General features: G+C 37.3%; 1 protein-coding gene across 1 annotated transcript in view; it reads right to left on the reverse strand.

Annotated features, from left to right (window-relative positions):
* APPBP2 (amyloid beta precursor protein binding protein 2) overlaps positions 1 to 26214 on the reverse strand; it is a 50556-nt gene extending 24342 nt beyond the window's left edge. The window contains exons 1-4 of the mRNA XM_077745522.1: positions 25794 to 26214; positions 5220 to 5308; positions 2646 to 2797; positions 244 to 367 (exon numbers count right to left, since the gene is read on the reverse strand). Coding sequence (XP_077601648.1) covers positions 244 to 367; positions 2646 to 2797; positions 5220 to 5308; positions 25794 to 25931 — 503 coding nt within the window. The 5' untranslated portion in view covers positions 25932 to 26214. The remainder of the gene's footprint in view (positions 1 to 243; positions 368 to 2645; positions 2798 to 5219; positions 5309 to 25793) is intronic.
* Positions 26215 to 26617: the final 403 nt, after the last annotated feature.

Raw genomic sequence — 26617 nt, forward strand, 5'->3', positions numbered from 1 at the left:
ACAAACATAAAAATACTTACATACATAAAATATACAGTCTGGTTCATAATATTCAAATCTAAACTAAGATGCCTATAGCAAGTTAACTGTATTTTGGTGACCAGAGATAGGAAGCCAGACTAATGAAACTATGACATATAAATATCACCTCCGAGGTTTATTCAGCTGTTGGAAGTATACTTATACAAGCTAAAACTATAAAAGCTACTAAGGACCATTACAGTAGGATCTGCTCCAACTTACCTCACACAACATTCTACTGCACGAAACCAATGAAGCATCTCATCATGTAGAGTACACAACTGAAGGCAGGACAGAAAAACTTTCTCAGCATCACTGTACCAGCCTGCATCTGAAAGAAAGCCACCTAAAGAACAAGAAAACCAGTAACTTTAAATAATTTTAGATAATTTAATACTTTTTAAAAAAATTTTATAAATCACTTGAAAGCTAAAATGACATGATTACAATTAGTATTATCTAAAACGAAAACACCCATAATATTAAAGTCCTGTGTTTAGCCCAAAACAAAGACACTGTGAAGCAAAAAACAAAACAAAACAAAAACTTTCAAACTAGGGGAACTAGATCAAAGTTGAGATCTTGAATAAGGAGTTAAGAGTTTTAACTCTCTAAAAATACTCCATATTTTTTATGGAGTATATGGTATAAATGTTTGTGGAGTTGACAGAGGACCTCAATGAACGCTAAAAGCTTTCTGCCTTTCACTTTTGTTGATACTGAGATTGTTCTCCTACATATTTTTACATAATCATCTCGGACCAAAGGGATGTCAACCTTAACATTCATCAAGATCATAGATACTCTTTTGTTAGTGACATTCCTTGGTGACGATTCTTAGTTGCAGTTTATATTCCATGGGACTACCCAAGGATAAATTTCTTTTCAGGAAAAATGTTCTCAAGTTCTTCCAGCAAACAGTCAATGACCACTGCAAAGAATTATTCTAAGATTAAAAGAAACAATCATGAAAATTTGTTGGCAAATAAAGTGTATGTGCATATGTAAGAGAGCTAAAATATGCATGTGCACACATTACTGTTGGAAGTTAAAAATGAAAGGTAGTCTGTGTTGATGGAACAGTCATGTATCTTGATGGTAATGACAGTTCTATGAGCCTTTACACAGAATCAACTGCATAGAAACACACACAGGAGTACATGTAAAAACTTAAATATCCAGTAAGGTCTGTAGCCTAGTCAACAGTATTAAACTTGGGGGTGCCTGGGCAGCTCAGCTGGTTAAGCGTCTGACTTCGGCTCAGGTCATGATTTCACCGTTCGTGAGTTCGAGCCCTACATCAGGCTCTGTGCTACAGCCTGCTTCAGATTCTGTGTCTCCCTCTCTCTGCCCCTCCCCCACTCAACCGTGTGTGTGTGTGTGTGTGTGTGTGTGTGTGTGTGTGTGTTGTGTGTGTGTGTGTGTGTGTGTATGCGCGCGTGTGTATGTAATAGCACCCCCCCAAAAAAATAGTTAATTCCCGGTTTTGATACTGTCTGAGAATCTATAATTATTTAAAAAATTTTTAAAAAGTGAAAAGAAGGGTAAGCAACAATTTTAATAATCAGTTGCCTGAAACATACTTATGTCTGTAGATTTGTAAAAAACATATAAAATGTTATTCAGGGTCGCCTGGGTGGCTCAGTCATTTAAGCATCCAACTCTTGATTCAGCTCAGGTTATGATCTCACAGTTCATGGGCTCAAGCCCCATGTCTGTTCTGTCAGCACAGAGCCTGCTTGGGATTCTTTCTCTTCATCTCTTTCTGCCCTGCCCCCATTCACATTTTCTGCGTTTCTCAAAACAAACATTAAAAAAAATTTCTTTTTAATATTTATTGTTTATTAATTACTTTTGAGAGAGAGAGAAAGAGAGCACAAGTGGGAGAGGCAGAGAAAGAGGGGAACACAGAATCCAAAGCAGGCTCCAGGCTCCGAGCTGTCAACAAAGCGGGGCTCAAACTCACAAATGTGATACCATGACTTGAGCCAAAGTTGGCTGTTTAACTGACTGAGCCACCCAGGCACCCCCAAATAAACATTTTTTTAAAATGTTACACAAAAACAATATTTTTCTCTATATATAACACACAAAACCTCCCCAGACTCCTTCCCCCTGTATGTTTTCAGTATTCTTGTAACATCCCATCAGGAAATACAGGATTACCCTCATTTTAGAGACTGAAAAACTGAGGCCCCAAAAGGATTAAGTCTCATGTTACAGCAGAGGGTAAGCTGGTGAAAGAGGCTGGTGGCAGCAGGACATGTTAGCAAAATATGTGGTAAGGAATCTATAGATGCAGGATTCTAGACTTTTAGTACGCTACCAGCTATGTGACTTGAGCAAGTTACTTAACTTTTCTGAACCTTTCTTCATTTGTAAAGTGCCATTAATACCATCACATCACTGGAATGTTATGAGGATTTGTAAAAGGTAACATTTAAATTCCTACGTTAGTATTTGGCACGAAGTTAACATTCAGTAAATCACACGTAATTTTTCTGATGTTTTTCTCATATCCTCCTTATGTAGACTTTGGGAATGTTCTGGTGGAATCCTTTATCATTAGTAGGTTTAATGAGTTATGTCCTAAGATAAAACACTTCTATTTTACTATTACTTACCTAAAACAAAGCCAACCTGAATGGCCTTTTCTTTTACTGCAGCATCTGATTCTGCTATGTAAGAGCACCGCCTACTGAATGAGTAGGCCAAGACTGAAGCAACTTTCACACCATGATCCATCAAAGCCTGGAAACAATGATGAAGCAAATGTCTGGAAGAGAAAAAAAGATTATTTTATAAAGATTAACATATTTTACAGTTTTGGAAAGTGCTGGCTTGCCTTTTATATATTTTTTTAAAGTTTATTTGAGGGAGAAAGAGAGAGAATGCATGTGCATGGGTGTGCACATGTATGTGCAAGCAAGCACGAGAGGGGCAGAGAAAGAATCCCACGCAGGCTTGAACTCACGAACTGTGCAATCATGACCTAAGCCGAAATCAAGAGTTGTACACTTAACTGACTGAGCCACCCAGGTGTCCATTAGCTTGCTTTTTAAAAAATAACAGTACCATTATTTTCCAAGATGGAATAAGATTAAAAAAAAAAAACTTTCTGCCTTATGAATTAGGAGTCCATAATAATCCACAATTTAGCTCAATATTTTTATTCAGTAGATAACAGAGTGATCCTGTGTGTGTAAACAAATGGCAATAAAGAATAATGGTAACTTTTTCTTTTTTAAAAATTATTTGAGAGAGAGAGAGAAAGAACAGGAGCAGGGGAGAGAAACAGAATTCTAAGCAGACTCCATACTCAGCATGGAGCCTGATGGGAGCTCGATCACACAACCCTGAGATCACGACCTGAGCCGAAATCAAGAGTCAGATGCTCAACCAACTGAGCCAGGTGCCCTTAAAACTAACTTTAAAAAACCAAATAATCTTCTAATTCAACAATAACCCAATTTAAAAATGGGAAATAGATTTGAATAGAGATTTCTCCAAAGAAAATATACAAATGACCAAGAAGTACAAGAAAAGATGCTTCAACATCATTAGTCATTAGGGACATGCAAACCAAAATCACAGTGAGATACCACTTCACACCCACTAGGATGTAATCATTACTCTAAAAAAGTGATGGCAAAAATATGTAAAAATTGGAACTCTCACACATTGATGGTAGGAACATAAAATTATATACCTACTACGGAAAATAGTTAAGAGGTTACTAAAAAAGTCAAACATAGGATTATCATATGTATATACCCATATTATATATACAATTGAAAACATATGCCCACACAAAATCTTGTCCATAAACGTTCACAGCAGCATTATCATAATAACCAAACAGCCAAAATGTTCACCAACAGATGACCAGATAAATAAAACATAGTATATTCATACAATAGAAAATTATTCAGCCATAAAAGGAAAGTACTGATACAAGCAACAACATGAATAAACCTTCAAAACATTATAAGTAAAAGAAGCCAGTCACAAAAGACCATGTATCATATGATTCTCTTTTCTAAAATAGGTAAATTCAGAGACAGAAAGTTGATTAATGGTAGGCTGGGGGGTAAGAGGAAACAGGAAGTGATTGTTAATGGGTACGGGATTTCTTTTTGGGGTGATGAAAATGTTCTAGAATTAGATGGTGGTGATGGTTGCAAAACCTTGTGAATATACTAAAAGACACTGAATTAATTATACAATTTAAAATGGTGAATGCGGTGGTATGTGAATTATATCTTAATAAAAAACTTTTAAATAACAAAATTGTAAATAACAGAATCACTGCTTTGGATAAAGGGGAAAAAAGTCAAACTACATGCTTTTAGTTTCACAAATATATTAAACACTTACCAAGAGATTTTGACTTGGTGAATGATAACCTGAGAGATGAAAGAGAGGTATTCCGCTAAATCTTTACAATGGCTACATTTAGAATTGTATAGAGAAATTCAAATCCTAGAAAGCTAACCTTTTCTTAAAGATTGCTTTTCAAAAGTTTTGCTATAGCCTTCTTTTACCAAAATGAAGTTCTCGTTTATTTATTTTACAGATTAATTTTAATTATTCAACTAACTAAAAAGTTTCTCTAAAGCACACAGGCCACATTTCAAAGTTACCTGTAACAGTGAAATTATGTAATTTATTGTTTATTTGTTGTTTATTATTTTATCATTCTTCTCTAAAATATAAAGTCCATGAGGAAGAGATGTTGTAGAACTTATTCACAGCATCAGCATCTTGAATAGTACCTGATACATACTGGGCATTGAACAAGTATATACTTAATTAATTTATTAAACAAATGAAACAATTTGGCAATATTCATATTAGAAATTAGCAGTATTTTATAAAACTATATTCTCATTTTGCTGGAAGTGTGGGCTAGGAAAAAGAAATAGTATTTAAAGCAAATTTCATGAACACCAAAGCGAATAGCAAAGATAATCAAAGGCTGTGTCGTCTACACTTGTATGTGGCTCCACTACATGTAACAGCCACAATGGGTAAGACGAATTCAAACTCCTTTTCTTGAACACAAAAAGCAAGGTGTTATTGATAGTTTCACAATAATGGGTAGGTACTTAATGTCACTGAATTGTACACTTAAAAAGTTACAATGATACAATTTAGGTTATTTATAGTTCACTACAATTTTTAAAAAGGGTATTTACCTTTTATCCAAAGCTCTCAATACTTTAGCAAAAACTTCCAATTCACAAAATTCACTGCCCAGTTGACATAAGCGTCCCTGTTGGTAAAGCTGAAATGAAAAATGAAAAAGGTAATTAAATTTTTTAATTTAATTTTACTTTTACTTTAATTATACTTCTAGATATAATGTGATGGACTTAATATTTAATGAATTTAATGGGTACTACTCAAAGTCAGTACAATTCCACAGCAATACTAAATTAACAAATTTCTACAATTCATACATTTTAATAGTTGTATATAAAGTTAAAAATTAACATTTACAAATTAATATCTGATACATGTTAAATACTACTACAAAGTACTATATACTTAAGTTATATTCAAGAAACTTTAAAATTAACAGATCATGTCTCAAGTAATCCAGGAATGGGGGGGAAGCGGGTGCCTGGCTGGCTCAGTCAGTAGAGCATGTAACTTTTGATTTCAGAGTTGTGAGTTCAGGCCCCATATTGGGTAGAAAAACTGCTTAAAAATAAAATATTTAAAAAATAATAATAAATGAAATAATCCAGGATGAAAAAAATAAATCAATAAAAATAAAATAATCCAAGATGGCAGGATTTCTAATCATGTCACAATCACTTATTCACTTTGCCAGACTTTTTAGAACTTCTTTTAAAAGAAACATTTTAGGGGACTCCTGTGTGACTCAGTTGATTAAGCATCTGACTTCAGCTCAGGTCATGATCTCACGGCTCTTGAGTTCAAGCCCTGAGTCGGCTCTGTGCTGACAGCTCAGAGCCTGGAGCCTACTTCACATTCTGTGTCTCCCTCTCTCTCTGCCCCTTCCCTGCTAGTGCTCTGTCTTTCTCTTAAGAATAAATAAACATTAAAAAAAATTTTTTAACAAAAAAAAATTTTAACTGTGTTCCAATAATACATGCACATGTATTAAATGGTTAAAAAGAGACAAATACTACTGTCCCTCTTTCTCCCACTCCAGCTTCACCAAATGCTTTGAACTTATATATGCTATGTAAATACAGTGCCTTAGAAGGCTGGAATTTTATTTTGTTAAGTTACTTTATATTACATTTAACTTTTAGCTCAGTTTATAGAACATGGGTTTCAAAAAGACGACAAGATGTAGAGTTCATGTGCCAAATGGGCCAGTTTACTTTGTGCTGGGAAAATATACTACAAACTCAGTCAACTAGTTCTTGGGCATAAATCACTAGTCACAATGGAAGCCAGATCAAATTATATAAGTATATTAATGCAAATCAGTAAGGACTGCTGTGAAAAATCTGTAACAACTACCTAAGGGGAGTAGAGATAAGGAACCACCACATGCCTAGGAAGGGGAAGCAGAAATGTTATTTTCACATAAAGTAACACTGGTTGAATACTTATATTAACAGTAAACTTTCATAAGGAAAGATTTGGTAATATTAGAGATGATTATGTTTTCTGCTTCTGGGAATGTACACAGTAAAATTCACTATTATTAATCACTGTCATATTTACTTTGACTATTAACCAATAGAGAATAACTTGGAAAATAAAGTTGGGAATTTATGACCTACTCCTTATTTGGGAGCTTAACAATGTGGTCAGTTTTTACCTAGGGCAGAAAAATAAATGTATTTATCAAAATAAACATATATACATACTCCAAAAATGGCACAGTACAAAAAAAATCTTCACTTCTTACCAAAATAACTCATCATTAGCAAACTTAAGGCTTAGAATTTCTTTTAAGATAGGAGAAATGAAAACAAGTTATGCAGTCTTTTTGCCTGTATTCACCAGTCAAATAAAGACAATTAAGCTTTGTATGTTCTACAACTCATTGTATGCCTTTCTTACTAAGTAGGATTTGAAATTAAAATTCAGAAAAGTTGCTTCCTTAGTTACAATGTAAACATGGCCTTATTAACACAAGCCCCTCCCTCTTTTACTCAGCTGTTCAATTTTTCTAGCTAAAAATGGGTTCCCATTAAAATTCTGGGAAGAGGGTAATAACCTTATTGTTTCAAATTATCTTACCAGGTTTATAGAAAAAAATACAAACTTAGACATTCTGTGAACAGGATTTGTGGATATTGATCCAGAATAAAAATAGCATTTAGTGCTTAAAAAGATCTAATACGTGCCAGGCACTGTTCTAAGTGCTTTTCATAAGTAACTCATTATGTTCTTTCACAGATAAGGAAATTGAACATATAAAGTTAAATAACCTGGTCAAAATCACACAATTAAAAAATGGTAAAGCACAAATCTGGTCCCAGGCAGTCTGTCCTTATATCCACGTTCTTAATAACGTACAATACACTGCCTCTTGAAGATAATCTATGAAGAAGGAAAAGTATACATAAAAAGGGTAATTTTAGTGGGGGAGATGGGGTAAAAGGGTAAGGGGCATTAAGGAATCTAATCCTGAAATCATTGTTGCATTGTATGCTAACTTGGATGTAAATTTAAAAAAAATAATAAATCTGACTTATTTCCAGGGTGCCTGGGTGACTCAGTCAGTTAAGGTTCATGATCTCACAGTTAATGAGTTCGAACCCTGCAATGAGCTCTGTGCTAACAGCTCATAGCCTGGAGCCTGCTTCAGATTCTGTGTCTCCCTCTCTCTGCCCCTCCCCTACTCGTACTCTGTCTCTCTCTCTCAAAAATAAACAAACATTAAAAAAATATATTTTAATTTGACTTATTTCAGTTCATTATTAAGTGTTTCGTATTATATTCTGTACCCAATGAATAATGAGGCTATTTAAGAACTCTATCAACCACTTTTAGCTTTTGGTTCTTTAAGGAAAATAAGGAAAAATAGTTTATTCTTAGAAGTAGGTAAATTACCTCCCAAGAGATAGAAAAACAGACAATATAACACTGGAAAGGTATGAAGACAAACAAATCTATGGAAAAAATACAAAGTTCAAAAGCAGACCTTAGTATGCATACAAAATTAACATATGATGAAGAAAAATATTTTTTGATCACTGAAGAAGGAGCTAACAAAGAGTTCATAAAGAGGGGTGCCTGGGCAGCTCAGTATGTTGGGCATCTGACTCTAGATAAGGTCATGATCTCAGGTTCCAGGGACAGGCCCCATGTGGAGCCTGCTCAAGATTTTCTCTCTCCACCCTTCCTGTGGGTAGACGAATGTGTGCTCTCTCTCAAAACTTTAAAAAAAAAAAAAAGGGGGGGGGGGGGGAGGGTCACCTGGATGGCTCGGCAGGTTAAGCATCTGGCTTTAGCTCAGGTCATGATCTCAGGGATTAGTGAGATCCCTCTGTCCCCTTTCTGTCCCTCCCTGGGGTTGTATGCATGCTGTCTCTCAAAAATAAACAAACACTTAAAAAAAAGAAAAAAATGGAAAAACAAAGTTAGAGGTCTCCTGATAAAATACAGCAAAAATAAATTGCAGACTTAAACAAATCACAGCAGTATTAAAAGCTACCTGGTAAACAGTGCCTTTCAAACATTATCACAAGCAAAAATCATAGAGATTAGGGATTACATAAAACCCTAAAATGCCCATGAATATAAAATATTATAAACAAAAATTTTACATGCAACAAAACTGAGTAAAATATTAGTAACACACATATATAAGAATTAACATCTTTAAGACACAAAGCGATTGGGGCGCCTGGGTGGCTTAGCCAGTTAAGCGTCCGACTTTTGCTTAGGTCATGATCTCGCGGTTCGTGGGTTCAAGCCCCGCGTCGGGCTCTGTGCTGACTGCTAGCTCAGAGCCTGGAGCCTGTTTCAGAGTCTGTGACTCCCTCTCTCTCTGACCCTCCCCTGCTCACGCTGTCTCTTTCTCTCTCTCCTGGAAATAAATAAAACATTAAAAAAAAAAAAAAGACACAAAGGGATTAAATTCTTGGTGATGTTTTAGAACAAACTAAAGTAAAAATCTTATAACATACTGAAGGAAAAACTACTTCAAGGGCAATGCAAGCCACCCCCAAACCCAGAAAACTCTTTGGGAGATGGGGATGAAAGTCTTCCTTAACCAGAGGGATTTTTAACTGGCTGCTTTCCCAGCCAATTCAAAATCACCACAGGCTGGAAACTAATTTGACAATAAACTATTAAAAAAAAAAAAAAAAAAGGAAACTAATTTGACAATAAATTAAAAAAAAAAAAAAAAAAAAAAAAAAAAACAACAAAAGAAAACAAAAGAAAANAAAAAAAAAAAAAAAAAAAAAAAAAAAAAAGGAAACTAATTTGACAATAAATTAAAAAAAAAACAAAAAAAAACACAAAATCACCACAGGCTAAGACTGAACAGCTTAGTTTTGACATCAGATTAGCATACAGAATAATCTAGGCTAATTCCCGACAATAGAAACTAGGAAAGGTTTAGAAAAAAGTATAAAAGAAAGTGAGTTCAAACTATGGTTAATCTATGAAAGACACAATCTATGAAACTCATGTACCTCACTCATGTTTGAAACTGTCATCCCCTCTTTATGAGTCATTAAAGAGCAAAAATTGTCAGAAATGAAAGCATTTGTTATCAAGGAAAAATTACCATGACACATAAAATGAACAAATTTTAGAAAAGTTTGAGTAATATACGCCCACTTTTGTTTTTAAATTGTTTATCTACCATTACATATGTGTATATTTTTTCAAAAGCTGGACAATATTCAATAAGCTGTACATCTGTGAGATAGGGTTTATATTTCAAATCTTTCATCTGGATTACTGAAAAGGTTAGGTAGAACTGGCTTCTCCATTATCACTTTTGTCCTCTTCTAATTAACTGGCCACAAAGCAGCCAGACTGATCTTTTATTTTTTTAAATGTTTTATTTATTTCTGAGAGAGAGAGAGAGAGAGGGAGGGATGGAGGGAGGGGGGGAGAGATGGCATGAGCAGGGGAGGTTCAGAGAGAGAGGGAGACAGAGAATCTGAAACAGGCTCCAGGCTCTGAGCTGGCTGTCAGCACAGAGCCTGACGCGGGGCTCGAACCCACGAACCACGAGACCATGACCTAGGCCGAAGTCGGACACTTAACCAACGAACCACCCAGGCACCCCCAGAATGATCTTTTTAAAACGTTAATTATTTCATGTCATTCCTTGTTTAAAACTTTTCAATGGCAGCCTGAATGTGAACATAATTCAAAATCTTTAATATGGCCTACAAGTCTCCAAAAGTTATCTGACTCCTGCCTATTTTTCAAACCTCATTTTTTACCATTCTTTCTCCCTGTCTCCTACATTCCTGCCACATTAGCTTTCTTTTAGTTCTATCTCACCTCATATGAGTTTTGCACACATATGCTATTGTCTCCACATGAAGCAGGAGTACCATGATTCTTTGCCTGGTTAATCTGTAACTCTTTCTAATGGTCTCAACTAATTTGTCACTTTCTCACAGAGACCTGCTCTTTACTTCCCAATCTAAATTCTGTTCCCTGTGATACTTTCTCATGACACACTGTATTTTTCCTCCATATTAGCATTAAGCCTTGCACGCGCACATTCACTAACCTTGTTTAAACCTGTCACTCCATTACATTCTACACTCTATGAGGTAATTACTGTTACCACTGCATCCCCAATACCTAGCACACTGCTGAGTATTAGATAGATATACATTCAATGCTTTCTGAATCCATAATCCAAATGGTAGTGATCTACTTTGGATGGAACTCAACCTCAGAAGAAACAAACAAACAAAATTCAAGACACAGTCTCTATTCTGAAGTTTATAGTTAGAGAATCAAGTATTTAGTATTGTTATTCTATCATTATTTATTGAGACTGCCCAAATTTATCTGAAGAATTTGACATTTTGGGAAAAACCCCAGCTTCATACATAGTTACTTCTTGTCTCCCAACCACATTGTGAGCACCTTAAAGAGAAATACTGATCAGGCATAATCTTATGTCCTTTCTCTATAGTACTCTGCATAGAATAGTGCTCATGCAATAAACTCTGAGAACAAATTTCAATGCTAACTTCATACACAAATGTACGCTAGTGATGAAGAATATAAACTACCAGCACCTAAATGGAAAAGTTAAGAACAAATTCTAAGTAATAGTTGCTTAAACTTACAGACAAAAATAGCTGTTTTCATTTAACATCTGATCTGATCTTTTACCATGTACCCTGGCGTTTTTAGTACATGAAACTTATGGCTTACCAAACCTGTTTTATCTTTGTCATTTTTCACATCAAAGGCAAGAAAACTACAGCTACGAATATTCTACTTATTTTTTATTAATAAATATCAGAACATTTGTGGAAGACACTGTGACTATGGTCATCACAGGAATACAAAATAAGAGCTGTTCTCTGAACTGAAACCAAAATTAGAATCTGTCAGAGCAGAAAAATAAGGCTCATAGATTATACAATGGAGGTAAGCAAAGCGTTTTAGCATCACAAATGAAATAACTACTCTAAGAAGAATTTCAGCTAAGTTTTGAAGAGGAACAGGAGTAAAGCTTCTGGCAATAGGGGCAGATAACAGCAACACATATGAAAACCTTCCAGCTCCTTTCCAAACAAAAGGAACTGCTGAATAAAGTATTAGAAAATAACTTTTGAATAAATAGCTGAGTTTGAAACCAAGAGCAAAAACTTCACAGCTGTCAAAACTCAAAAACAGCTGGGAAGAAAGAAAAACAGAATAGTTTATACCTCTGAATGGTTGTGAGTAGAGTACAAACACCAGATAGGAAGGAGTCCAGACAGCAGATCCTTGTAAGCAAAGGGACTTGGAGCTGAACGACCTACCTAAACCACGAATGAAAAAGTCAAGAACATCCACAGCCTTAAAAGTCTGCTGTGAAAAACTGAAACCTCAAACCTAAGACACATCATAGGTCTATGCAACCACAATTCATATCACCTAAATGATTTACAGACCCCCAACTCAGAACCTAGTATTATTAAAAGCTGGTCTGAAATGAGTGAAACCCATGAAGTCCCCATAGAGACAAAGACTATAAAACCTATAGGAGGGATGATGAAAATGTTTTGTATCATGATTACTGAAATCTAGGCTGCAGGAAAACTCTGTAGTGTCTATAAGACAAAGAATTATGTCTTTTTTTTTTTAATATTTTTATTTATTTCTAGGGGAGAGAGAGAGAGAGAGAGAGAGAGAGAGAGAGAGGGACAGCGTGAGCAGGGGAGGGTCAGAGAGAGAGGGAGATACAGACTCTGAAATAGGCTCCAGGCTCTGAGCTGGCAGTCAGCACAGAGCCTGACACAGGGCTCGAACCCATGAACCGCGAGATCATGACCTAAGCGAAAAGTCGGAGGCTTAACCGACTAAGCCACCCAGGCGCCCCAAGAATTGTCTTATGAACTGCAAAGATAAGAAAACAGACAGAAAGGGAACCTATAGATCAAAAAAGACTTAAGAGAGAGATCAACCAACAGCCAACTTGTAGAATTTATCCGGATCCTGACCCACATAAGCAAACTGTAAAAATACATACAAATTTCACATCTGAAACTGAAAATCGAATAACTGGATATTCAGTAAGAAATTACTATTAAAATTTTTAGGGGTTTTAAGTGTAAGATGGCTACTAAAACATTAAAAGATGAAATCATATGATGCCCAGATTTGCTTCCAAATACTAAATGAAAGGGGGATGTGGTTAGAATAGATTTACCAAGACTGGCCAAAAATTGGTAACTGCGAAAGCTGGACAATGGACACACAGAAGTCCATTATTCTATCTACTTTTGTGTTTAAATTTTTTAATAAAAGGTTTTTAAAAAAGAATGTGTCCTTTATCTCTAAACAAACGTATCCTTTACCTCTAAAATAAATGAAAGTAGCAATATTGTTTTATTTAATACACATGTACTATTTTCACTTACAAGATATATTTACTCTAAAAATTCTCTAATCTCAAAATTCATCTGAATGTAGCTCTGAAAAAAGTCACATTGTAATATAACTTAATATTCATTTCCTTCGGTCTTATGTAAGTCCTGTAACTGATTACACTGGGGTCTCAGATTATAAATTCTTAACAGAACTAAAAGGTAAGTGCTTTCTTTTGAAGGTAAGTCAACACTTAAATGTCTTGCTTCTTATTAACATTTAATTTCTCAGCTGTTCTAAACTCATTGGTACTATGTCATACATGCCATACTTTTCTTTTTATTTAATACAACTGACCAACAAATGATTATTCTTATCTTGCAGGGCAAATGCTTTGCTTATTAGCAAGTAAGCCAAGACGTTAATATGCTCATATTATTAAAAAGCACAAGAAACAGTTAACACTCAAATTAGAGGGCAACCCTTTACTAAAGTTTAAATATGCTGTCCACATATGAAAATGCTATTAGATCCACATTAAACAAGAAACAAAGGGTTTTTCCCAGTCATTGAGGATGAAATTAGTCTAGCATCCAGATTCTCTAACTCTATCTTTCACTTGATAGGTCAATTGTGTAACTTACATGATTATGTTAATAGTGGAAGAGGCTACCATGATATAAATGATTAAAAAATTTGGTTAGTAGTAATAACTAACAATGATAACAATGATAACCAGCCATATGTAACTCAATACACGTCCATGATCTCTATACTTGGGTAAGAAGTTTCTCAGCTTCTCAAAGCTTCATTACCAATCTGTGGTGAAAATTAGGTCTATCCATGAGGCAGTAGAAAGACAGTAGTACAGTTCTAAGAAATACATTCTGACTTTATTAGGAAAATCATTTTGCTTAACCAACTTTAAACAATTTGTTTCCTCTGATTTCATAAGAATTACATGTTTTTAGAAAAATTAGAAAATATGGAAAATAATCTATAAAAAAGAAAAACATTCACTCAATTTTACCATCTAGAGAAAATCATTGTCATCATAATGACATAAAGCACATTTCTTTTCAGCCCTCTTTTTCATACTGATTTGCAGGTGCCTTGAGTATGTTTCATAAACTTTAATACTCCATTATGTGAATTAAAACCTTTTTCCATTTCACATTTTTAAAAATTTATATTTAAGAGAGAGAACATGCATGTAGAGGAGGGACAGAGAGAGGAAGAGAGCGAATCCCATGTAGGCTCCATGCTGTCAGTGTGGAGCCCAATATGGGACTCAATTCCACCATCCTGGGATCATGACCTGAACTGAAATCAAGAGTCAGATGCTCAACTGGACTAAGCACCCAGGCGCCCCTTAAATTTCTTTGTTCTAACTGCACTAATTAGCACCTGAGGAATTTTGAATATGCAGTATACAGTTCCAGAAAGAAGTCTGAAAAGTCTTAATATTAAGAAAAAAAAAATCTAGGGGTGTCTGGGTGGCTTAGTTCATTAAGCATCCAACTCTTGCTTTCGGCTTAGGTCATGATCACGCAGTCAGTCAGTGGGTCCAAGCCCCATGTCAGGCTCTGCACTGACAGTGTGGAGCCTGCCTGGGATTCTCTTTCTCCCCCTCCATGTGCCCCTTCCCTGCTCGAGTGCACGTACTCTCTCTCAAAATAAATAAAAATAAACTAAAAAAATAAAAACAAAAAACCTGAATGAGACTCAACTATATTTCATTTAAGAAAAAAATCAGTCTGGAGTGCCTGGCTGGCTCGGTTCACAGAGCATGCAAAATCTTGATCTTGGGGTTTTAAGTTCAAGCCCCACATTGGGTATAGAGATTACTTAATAAAATAAAATAAAATAAAAAGAAGAAGAAGAAGAAGAAAAAATCAGTCTGGCTTCAGTGGCCAAAAGAAACAACAATGACAACAATGATACTGATAATAGAAGATATCTTACTATAGTCCTGATTTTAATCAGAATGCTTTAAGTATTTCATCACTAAGTATTCTTGTTTATATATATATATAAACATATATATATATGAGCAGGGGAGGCGCAGGGAGAGGGAGACACAGAATTCAAAGGGCTCCAGGCTCTGAGCTCTCAGCACAGAGCCCGAGGTGGGGCTCGAACCTATGAACCATACATGACCTGAGCCGAACTCAGAGGCTTAACCAACTGAGCCACTCAGGCGCCCCTATTACCTTTTGATTAAATATGTTTATAATGTCAATCTGTATTTCTTATTAAAAGTTTAAAGGGAGAGGGGCGCCTGGGTGGCTTAGTCGGTTAAGAGTCCGACTTTCGCTTAGGTCATGATCTCGCGGTTCGTGGGTTNGGAGAGATGTTAGGTTTTTATATTATGATGATAGTTTCCCTGTCCTATTAATATGGTGAATTCAATTAATCATATTATGTTGATTAGCACTAATTAATGTTGTGGATTATTTAATTCTATTAAATCAATACTGGTTTGTATTTATTATTTTATGTAGAAATTCTGCCTAATGATTCACAAGTGAGGTTTTCTAGAGATTTCCTTTTTGTTGCTACTTTAGGTTTAGGTATCAGTGTTATGCTGACCTGTTTTGTTTTGTTTTTTTGGGGGGGAAGGGAGAGGAAGAGAGTTCAAGCCCCATTCTCCTTCTCCCTCTGCCCGTTCCTGCTTGTGTATACACATACTCTCTCCCTCTCAAAATAAATAAAACTTTAAAAAATTAAATTTTACTTATTTTATGTATCAAAACAATACATGGTCATAAAAATCCAAGTATTAAAATAAAATAGAAAGGATACATGTGCAAAGTAAAAAGCAACTGCAATCCTATCTCTTGAATAAACACCATTAAAATTTTGTGTTCCTCTAGATTCTTTTCTTTTTTTAAAAAATTTTTTTTTAATGTTTTATTTATTTCTAAGAGCGAGAGAGAGAGAGAGGGACAGCATGAGCAGGGGAGGGTCAGAGAGAGAGGGAGTCACAGACTGAAACAGGCTCCAGGCTCCGAGCTGGCAGTCAGCACAGAGCCCGACGCGGGGCTCGAACCCACGAACCGCGAGATCATGACCTAAGCGAAAGTCGGACTCTTAACCGACTAAGCCACCCAGGCGCCCCTAGATTCTTCTTTTCAAGGCCCACAGACACACATACATATATTCCCCTACTTTAAAATACACACACACACACACACACACACACACACGCGCACACACAGTTGGTTAAGTATTTGACTCTTGGTTTCAGCTCAGGTCATGAGTTCAGTTTGTGGGATCAGCCCCACATCAGGTTCTTCGCTGAAAGCACAGAGCCTGCATGGGATTCTCTCTCCTTCTCTCTCTCTGCCCTTCCCCCTCTCAAAATAAATAAATAAGCATTTAAAAAAAAAAATCACACCAACAGGACTATGTTATTCATACCTTTGTAAGCAGCTTTTTATTCTCCCCACTTGATATGTTCTGGCATCTCTACCTCAGCATATACAGCATTCTCATTCTTTATAACTGCAGTATGATATTCTACTCCTGTTTAATTAGTATACAATTTGTTTCCAATTATTGCCATCATAAACAATATTGTAGTGAACATCCCTAAACAGAATTTTCTCCACACTCACAAGCAATCCTGTAGGAGTAAACTCTATAAATGGTACTGTGGTTAAAGGGTATGAATGATTTCAACCTTTAAACTTCGACAGTCTGGTAAGTAAAGATGGATGTTATTTTTTTTTAAACCTTTCTACTGAAGCATAACATAGAGTGTACAACTCATATTTAAATGTAACACTCAACAGATTTTCACAAAGTGAACACTCATATAAACCAACATCTAGATCACAGAGTATTATCAGAATTCTAGGCACATCCCTTTGTGCCCTTGTGTAATCAATATCCTCCAAGATAAAAAAAAAAAAAAAATCCTCTCTTGACTTTCAACACTTTTGATTAAATTTGCTTGTTTTTGAACGTTAAATAAATGGGTGCCTGGGGACTGCAAGGTATTTTAATTTGAGAGAAACAATATTCAGTATCTGTATTACACCATGCCAACTACTAGGCTGCTATATTCTTTTCAGTAATGTCTTGTCTTTGTTAATAACCTGCCATTTTCAGTGGCTAGAAAATGAGGGTGGTGGGTGTCCAATCTGATACCAAGATTTGAGAAGTTGTACAATGCTCAAAGTATATATCCCATTACTAATTGTGGTTATTTACCAATGAAGTAAAAATACCATTTTTTTCCCAATTTTTGTGCATTATTTTAATGGCTCTTAACTTGTTGGGACATAAATATTTCTAAGTTCTTCGTATCTACTACTTAATCAACAGAACTGTTAGGCATTTCTTTTGGCCTATGAATGCCATGAACCAAGTGCTGAGAAAGCAGAAAAGTCTGGGAGCCTCTGGTGTACATTCTTGTCATTGGTTTCTTATAGTATCACTTGTAAGCCAGGTGATACTGTGTCAAACAGTTGCAATTTGTTGATTTTCACTGCATAATACTCCATTAGGTGACTATTCCAGTATTTACTAATTCTACTGATGGGCATTTAGACAGTTTCCACTTTTTGGTTTTTATGAATAGTATTGCTGTGACCACTCTTTTGTGTGTATGACTTTAGAAAATTTAAATTCCAGTTAACATCCAGTGTTATATTAGTTTCAGTGTACAATACGGTGATTCAACAATTCTATATATTACTCAGTGCTCATCACAATGCATGTACTCTTGATTCCCTTCACCTATTTTAACTACCACCACACACCCATCTCCCCTCTGGTAATCATCAGTTTGTTTTCTATATTCAAAAGTCTCTTTTTTCTTTGTTCATTTTGAATGTTCTTAAGTGTACATTTTTTGAAGTGGAACTGCTGTGTTCCAGAGTATGTATACGCTCAGTTTTAGCAGACAAGGCTAGTTTTCCAAATTAGATCATCAATTTACACTCCCAATAACAATGTTTGAGAGTTCTGATTGCTCCATGGCCTAACATTGTTTTGTTTTGTTTCATGTAGTCATTCTGAAGAATGCACACTAAGACAGCAATTTCCTTGAGGACAAAATGAAGTTGAACCCCTTTCATGCAATCATGATTGCTTTCCAAACATTTGATTGGTCTTTTGAATATTTTCTTTTTAGGTACCTATTCAAGTTCTTTCACCATTAAAAAAAAAAAAGGAGGGGTATTTTTCATTTCCTTAGTATTAGTTCTTTAGATGCAGGATGAGACTTTGATTAGACATGCGCCCTGCAAGTATATTCTCCCACTTTTCCCACCCTGTGCTTGGCTCTTCCCTATCTTAATGGTATATTTTAATGGCTAGATGTTCTTAATCTTAACGTCCAATTTATGAAATTATCCTGATGTTTGGGCCATTTCGTAAATAAATCTTTGTTGACATAGTGAGAACTGTTTTCCTAAAAAACTGTTTTCTACATTTAGGTCAGCAAACCATCCAAAAATGATCACTGCATATGGTGTAAGGCAAAATCATGGTATTTTCCTTCCTATATGGATTTCTAATTGACCAGCACCATTTATTTGACTTTCCTTTCCCCACTGTACCACTGTGTTACTTTTATCATAAATCAAGTGATGTTATAGGTATCTGTTTCTGGACGATTGTATTCCATTAATCTATTTGTCCAACCATGTGCCAATGCCATATTAATCTTAATTGCTATGGCTTGATACTTGGTAGTGTGAGTCCTCCAGATTTTCTTTCTTCTTCCTCATGATTGCTTTGGCTTGATTCTGCATTTCAGTTGAGCATCTTATGATGTTTACTGGCCATTCATATCTTCCTCTTCTGTGAGCTGGCTGTACAGATCTTCTGAAAATGAGTTGGTTATTCTTCACATACTGATTAGTATTACATCTTTCTGAATTAGAAAATATGACCCTTATAAACATTAAAAACAAACAAACAAAAGGAGGGGGCACAGTACCTGGGTGGCTCAGTCAGCAAGGCATCCAAACTCTTGATTTTGGTTCAGGTCATGATCTTACAATTTGTAGGTTTGAGCCCTGTGTCAGGCCCTGCACTGACAGCTCTTGGGATTCTCTGTCTCTCTCTCTTTCTCTCTCTGCCCCTACCCTGATTAACCTATCTCTTGCTCTCTCAAAAATAAATAAATATTGGAAAAAAAAGAAAATACAACCCATCTGTCAAATGTTGTAATTTCCATAGTTTTTTTAAAAAGTACTTACCTTTTCCCCCTACTTTTTTTATGTACTTAAAAGTATTGATTTCTTCTTTTCCTTTCTAGGTACTGGTTTCATGCTTAGAAAAGTCTTTTCCACAACAAGATGGCATAACAGTGTTTGCAAAATGAGTAATGGAGAACTTCATCTTTTACGTTACTTATTTTTATGTTTGACATTTTAAATTTATTTTTAATTTTTTAATGTTTATTTTCAGAGAGCGAGAGAGCAAGCAAATGCACATGCACACACAAGCGAGGTGAGGGGTAGAAAGAGGGGGAGAGAGAGAATCACTTGGGGCTCAATCCCAGGAACCTTAAGATCATGACCTGAGCTGAAATCAAGAATCAAATGTTTAACTGAGCCACCCAGGTGCCGTATAATGTTTGACATTCTTTAAATTTGTAAAGCACCTTAATAATTTCTTTAAAGAAGAAATTTCAGTCATTTCCCACTACAAGATATCGACCCAATAACTTACTCTGAAACTTGTATGATTTCATTTGCCATATTTAAATCTTTAATACATCTGGAAGTCATTTTAAAATATAATGTGAATATATTCCCCCAAATACCAGTTGTCCAAGGTATTTTATTTTCCCCAATTAAAATACAGCATCCTTGGGGCACCTGCGTGGCTCAGTTGGTTAAGTGCAGCTCAGAGCCTGGAGCCTGCTTCAGATTCTGTGTCTCCCTTGCTCTCTGCCCTCTCCCCGCTTGCTACAGGCGCTCTCTCTCAAAAACAAGAACACGTTAAAATATAGCATTGTCTCTGGGATGCCTGGGTAGTTCAGTCAGTTAAATGTCCACCTCCTGATTTTGGCTCGGGTTATCATCTCAAGGTTTGTGAGTTCAAGCCCTGAGTTGGGCTTTGTTTTGACAGTAAGTAGCCTGATTGGGATTCTCTCTCTCTCCTGTCTCTATCCCTCCCCTACAATCTCTCTCTTTCTCTCAAAATAAACAAACCTTAAAAAAATTAAAATATAGCACTGTCTCTTTATTATTTAACAATGACAAAAAATTTTTAAAGCTTATTTTAATTTTGAGAGAGAGAGAGACAGAGCAAGAGTGAGGGAGGGACAGAGAGCGAGGGATGTACAATATCTGAGGCAGGCTCCAGGCTCCAAGCTGTCATCAGAGCCCGATGTGGGGCTCAAACCCACAAACTGCCTGACCTGAGCTGAAGTTAGCTGCTTAACCAACTGAGCCACCCAGGTGCCCAATATCATTTAACAAATTCTGAAATGTGCTTTCACTTCTATTTAGACGTCTACTATGTTCTATAAATCAGCTGATCTCTCTGCTGTTCCTGTGCCAATGCTACATAGTTTTAAAATATGTAGCTTTCTAGGGCGCCTGGGTGAGTCAGTTGGTTAAGCATCTGACTTTTGATTTCTGCTCAGGTCATGATTTCAGGATCGAGATGAAGTCCCACATCAGGCTCTGTGCTGGGCGTGGGGTCTGCTTACGATTCTCTCCCTCTCCCTCCCTCTGCTGTGGTGCACACACACTCTCTCTTTCTCTCTCAAAAATCAATAAATATGTAGCTTTCTAATATACTTGATTATATTATAATACACACCTCTCCTAAGTATTGTGCATCTTCAAAACTTCTTTGACTCCTTTATTCTCATGTAAGAGAATTCTCCAGATGAACTTCATATTTAATCCCTTTCCCATACCAGTAAAGTTTTGAGTATCTGATTCATATATCAGATAAATTCAGAGCTTAAACTGAGATGAGTTTACATTATAACATATTACCTTACAATCCAGAGATACATGGTATGATGGGCTATTTATGTTCTTTAATCCCTTCCTCCATAAAATTTTAGCTCTCAATTTATTAATCCCAAGAGCTCATTATATGAAAAGATTATTAACTCTTTGGCTGTCAAATACGTTGCAAGAATTTATTTTTTCAGTTTGTTACCAGACATTTTTAAAAGATTATCAAGAATGTTAGTTGAGCTTTATATAGCTATACAACAAAAATATATAATAGAAAAAGAAAAAATTAACTCTAATACCAAGTCAGGCATTAATTTGTATGATTTTTAGCATGAGACAAAGCCAAAATCATTGAGGTAAAGACTAAAAATAATAAATTGATGGGGCGCCTGGGTGGCTCCGTTGGTTAAGCATCCGACGTCGGCTCAGGTCATCATCTCACAGTTCGTGGGTTCAAGCCCTGCATTGGGCTCTGGGCTAGCAGCTAGCTCAGAGCCTGGAGTCTGCTTCAGATTCTGTACTTCCCTCTCTTTCTGACCCTCCCCTGTTCACGCTCTCTCCCAGAAAAAAAAAAAAAAATTTTTTTTTTAAATAAATTGAGGCACCTGGGTGGCTCAGTTGGTTAGGCATCTGACTTTGGCTCAGGTTGTGATCTTGGCCTTTGGTGAGTTCAAGCCCTGCATCAGGCTCTCTGCTACCAGCACAGAGACTGCTTCAGATCCTCTGTTCCCACCTCCTCAGCCTCTCCCTTGCTCATGCTCTCTCTCTCTCTAAAAAATATACAAGCTTAAAAAAAAAAAAAGACTAAAAATAATAAGTAGAACACACTGAGGCACCTGGGTGTCTCAGCCAGATGAGCATGAGACTCAATTTCAGCTCAGGTCATGATCCCAGGGTCATGCGATTGAGCCCCATGTCAGGACTTCATGCTCAGTGTAGAGCTTGCTTAAGATTTTCTCTCTCTCTCTTTTTCTCCCTCTCTCATTCTCTCTCTCTTTTCCCCCTCCCCCCTCACTTCAACCCCACTCGCAAACAGGCTCTCTCTCTCTCTCAAATTAAAAAACAAAAGAAAATTTAAAAATAAATAAATAGAACACATTACTGAAACACCTCACCTAGCTAATACTTAACTCTATGGCCAATTTTGTAATTGGAACAGGACACAAAACAGACCAGTCAGCAGTTAAAAAGATCATAAACTTCATCCTTGAAAAACCCAGCTCTTCACTCTACGTTTGCTTTCACTTGGTACACAACTTTACGATTCATTCTATTTATCTTTCCATTCCCATACTTAAATGGTTGAGCACTCCTGGTTGAAAGCTATTGAGATTCAAAGACATTATTTTGTAGCGTATGGATTTTTATTGAACCATCTGTACCACCTGTGATTTTTTAAAGTTTTTAAAAATTTTATTATTTTCTCCATCTGTCACTTAAAAAATTTTATTTTTATTTTTGAGAGAGAGAGAGAGAGCGTGCGCAAGAGCATGAGTGGGGGAGGGGCAGAGAGAGACACAGAGAGAGAGAGAGAGAGCGCGCGCACGCGCCGCAGAATCCAAAGCAGCTCCAGGCTCCAAGCTGTCAGCACAGAGCCTGATGTGGGGCTCAAAACTCACAAACTGCAAGATCATGACCTGAGCTGAAGTCGGAAGCTTAACCGACTGAGCCACCCAGGCATCCCTCCACCTGTCACTTTTTAAAACAAATTTTTAATAAACTTCCCTTCCCGTATACATCAACAGCATTTCTAACTTCAGTTTAACTTCCCTACATAGAAACCACCACTCCCATCCCTCTCAGCAGATGATCTTACCTCCTTATTCAGGACAACCATTCTTTGCAAACTTAGCTATGCTGATACTTTAAGTCCCTAACTTGTTCCATTTGATCTTAGAGACACAAGTACTCTTTCCCCAACTACAATGTAAGACCAACACTTTAATTTACACATGGTGAAGGAAGAGGCAAGACTCATTAATTAATTCTCCAGTTCCAAGACTCCGCTCCATAATTCATTTCTCTCCTAACTTAGACAATTAAACTCTCATTCCATTTTGGTTTCTGCCATTCAGCCAATATATTCTAATGTCGTCCTCGTTTGAAAAAAAAAAAAAAAATCCTAGGGCGCTTGGGTGGCTCAGTCAGTTCGGCTTCCGACTTCAGCTCAGGTCATGATCTCAGGGTTTATGAGTTCGAGCCTGGCACTGGGCTCTGTGCTGACAGCTCAGAGCCTGGAGCCTGCTTCAGACTGTCTCCCTCTCTCTCTCTGCCTCTTCCCTGCTCATACTATGTCTCTCTCTCTCTCTCTCTCTCTCTCAAAAATAAGTAATTAAAAAAAAATCCCTTTACCCTTTCTACCTATCAACACCTTTCTCCTTTCCCTTCCTTACTTAGGGAGCAGTCAGTATGCCTACTTCACCTTCCATTCATTCCATAACCCCATCTCCTAACACTTTATGACTGTGACTTTACGACTGTGACTTCGCCTGAAGCTACTCACAAAAATTAACACAGGACACTGGACTACAACAATCAAGTGGTACTGGGTATTTTTTTTGGTTCCACAAATACTATAATTTTGTCTATGACTATGCCTATTGATGGAAGTTGGGACTGCTGAAGGAATCTGATTATGAATTTCTCCCTGGCTCTAAATTGGATAAAATTGGAAACTATAAGCATTCTTTTTAAATGCTCACAAATTAGGCAAGGGGTGAGTATCTTATATTTATATGCATTAAAATGCTTAAAACGTATTTTTATATTTATGCACCAAAATGGTGTTTGAAATCAAGAAAAGTTCCTTATATTTCTATCAAAGATTCAAGTCCAGGGAATTAGTTCTATAAACATCTTTCATCAAAATAATCTATTACCTCAAAATGCAAAATCTTTTCAAGCAGGAAGGCAAGGAAGGTAGGAACTAGATACTAAATATTAGACCCTGATTAAATTACTTAACTTTCTCACCTTTAATACAGGGTTAAACCTTACTCTACAGTTTAACTATGAGGACTAAACACAATGTGTAAAAACACTTAGCACAGTTCCAGGCACATGTTAAATACCTTCCTTCACTTTAGCATAATGCCACACTCCAAGATACACAAAAGTATTTACAAGTAAAAGTATACCAAAAGGAAACAATATTAAAACTTCGTGAACTATTTGAAATAGGAAATGTGGCAAAAGCACCATCTGTGTATACAAATAATAATCTTCAAATGAAAAGCTTCCATTAGAAGCACAAGTTACTAAAAGATGTCCAAGTATTTTGTGAGAATTCAACTATTAAATGTACTTTCCTTGACTTGCAATGTTCTCCTCTAAGAAGTGTAAAAGATTACATAAAATTTAATAAAATGGACAGAATAAGCATATACACAAAGCTGTAGTTTCTCAGGTTGAGAAAGACAAATCTAAACTCACCCATCCTTGGGAGGAATGGATCTCAAATATACAAAGTTTCCTTAGATACACACAAAGCAAATCAATGTATCAAAGGGATTTGAATGAATTTTTCTCTACCTTGGGGGCCAAATAATAAAATGAATAACCAAAATAAATCCTCTTCAAATATTTATGGGGGGGGGGGAACCATTTTAATTGTTAGAACTGTTGTAAAGCAGCTGGATTTAGGAGAATGTAGCAATTCAGTGGCTTTCTGAAAAAATACTCTGGGGTGGAGAAAGTAGGCCATCTTCCCAATAGAACAACTGCCATAAAACCCCATACATATATAAGAACATACACATCTGTTAAATATCAACTTACACTGTGTTCGTGCCAACTTACTAATTAAAAGGAAGTATTTAAGATCTAAAAAATAAGTCCTACTCCACTTCTGGTCACATTTTGCACGGGTGGCTACTGGAGAGTAGGAGTTACCTACGCAGATTCAAGGCAATGAGGAGTGAAGAATAAACCCACTGTTCACATTCAAATGTAGGGGGAGAAGAAAAGGGTGGCTCCGAGACCACAAAGTATCTCCTCCCTCTCTAAACACTGCAAAAACTGTCCACGTCTAAGACACTTGCCCCTGAAACTCCTTGGAAAGTGACTTGGGAGACTTTTTGTTCAGATATCTGAGGGGGAGCTATTTAGGAATGCTGCAAGATTGCAACTTTCAAATACATGAACGTAACTTAATTTCTAAAGTATTTTTTTCTTTCAAGAAAGATTTTCCCCTTTCTTTTCAAATAGTTTATCAAGACTCACATATAAACGAAATCCCAATTCAACCCTAAATATAAACAAAAACCAAAGTTTTAAAAATATGCCAATAAAGCACGCAACTACTTCTACTAATTCCTCAACTCCCTCTCAATTAGGAACGAAGAAAACGAAGCAGAAAAAAAGATGCCTGGCAAGAGGGGCGGCAAGAGAAAGCAAGAAGGGGTGTAAGAACAGAGCAAAAAGTTCAGCTGATGCTGACACTGAATCTGGGTAAGAAAGGGAGAAAAGGAGAAAATGTCCCGAAGACACAAGCTAGAAGTAAAGGACTGAGTGGGACAGGGGAGCAACAGAGGAAGTCCCAGCAAAAGGCCTACCCAAGGTGGGGGGGGGGCACAATGTAGGGGGGAACACCAAAAAACGGAGAGAGCTTCATTAGGAAGAGACACCAATCAAGGCCCAAGAGCTTGAGAGACCGAGGATATGGAAACAGATTATTCCTATCCTGGCAATCCCGAGACCGTTTCCAGACGTCTGGAGAGGCGATCCTGCTACGAGGGGTGAGGGGTTAACTGCAGGGGTTCGCAGACGTGGAAGGGGGTGCGGCCCCAGGGGTTGCGGCAGGGGAGAGGAGAGCAGGCCCACGGCCCGTACCTTGTAGTAAACATCGAACTGGATGTTCTCGGGCAAGGAGCGGATGTCTCGGCGGGAGCGGATGTAGTTGTCCACGACAGCGGAGATGGCGGTGTTATACAGAGTCTCTGGGATCCACTCTAGTTCCACGGCCGCCATCTTCCTTCCCTCCTCCTCCGCCTCCTCCGCCTCCTCCTCCCGAAGGCCCCCGCCTCCCTCCGTAGCGAACTCCTCTGCGGCCCCGGAGGATTCGGACGGGCGGCGGCAGCCACGCGGGCACACGGCAGAAGCGCACGGCCACCCTGCTCCTCCGGGGCGAGCCGTAGGGCAGCAGCGGCGCACGCAGGCCTGGGTAAACAGCGGGGCACGGGGGCTGGGAGAGGCAAGCCCAGGCCTCACATTCCGGGTTTGAGAGAAACCCGGGTTCCGTCCCAGCACCGAGCTCTGCAGGGGCGGGGCTGCGTGTACGGCGTCATGACGTCAGCGCACGCCGACGCGCCGGAGGGAAGGAATGCGGCAGGCGGAAAACTTGGGAAGAAAGAGCGGTGATTCTTTTTGCAGAGAATGTCCTTTCCGAAGCGGCCGGAATTGGGTGGGTGGGGGTGGACTTTTCACACCAGGACGAGTAACTCTCTAGCGTTCCCAGTTGCGGGCGCGTCAGTCCTGCCTCGGGAGTTCTTACGCATGGACCGTATCGCGGCTCAGGAGAAAGTTTGGATCCTGCACAAAAATGCACAATATCAGTACGTTGAAAATTATGCACTCAGGGAATTTACATGGGTCTCAACACCCTTCCTTAGACTCGGGTCCTTAAGCCAAGTTACGAACCTTTGGTCCAGGAACTA

Source organism: Crocuta crocuta, unplaced genomic scaffold (genome assembly GCF_008692635.1).
Source record: "Crocuta crocuta isolate KB4526 unplaced genomic scaffold, BGI_CrCroc_1.0 scaffold333, whole genome shotgun sequence".
Classification (NCBI taxonomy): domain Eukaryota; kingdom Metazoa; phylum Chordata; class Mammalia; order Carnivora; family Hyaenidae; genus Crocuta; species Crocuta crocuta.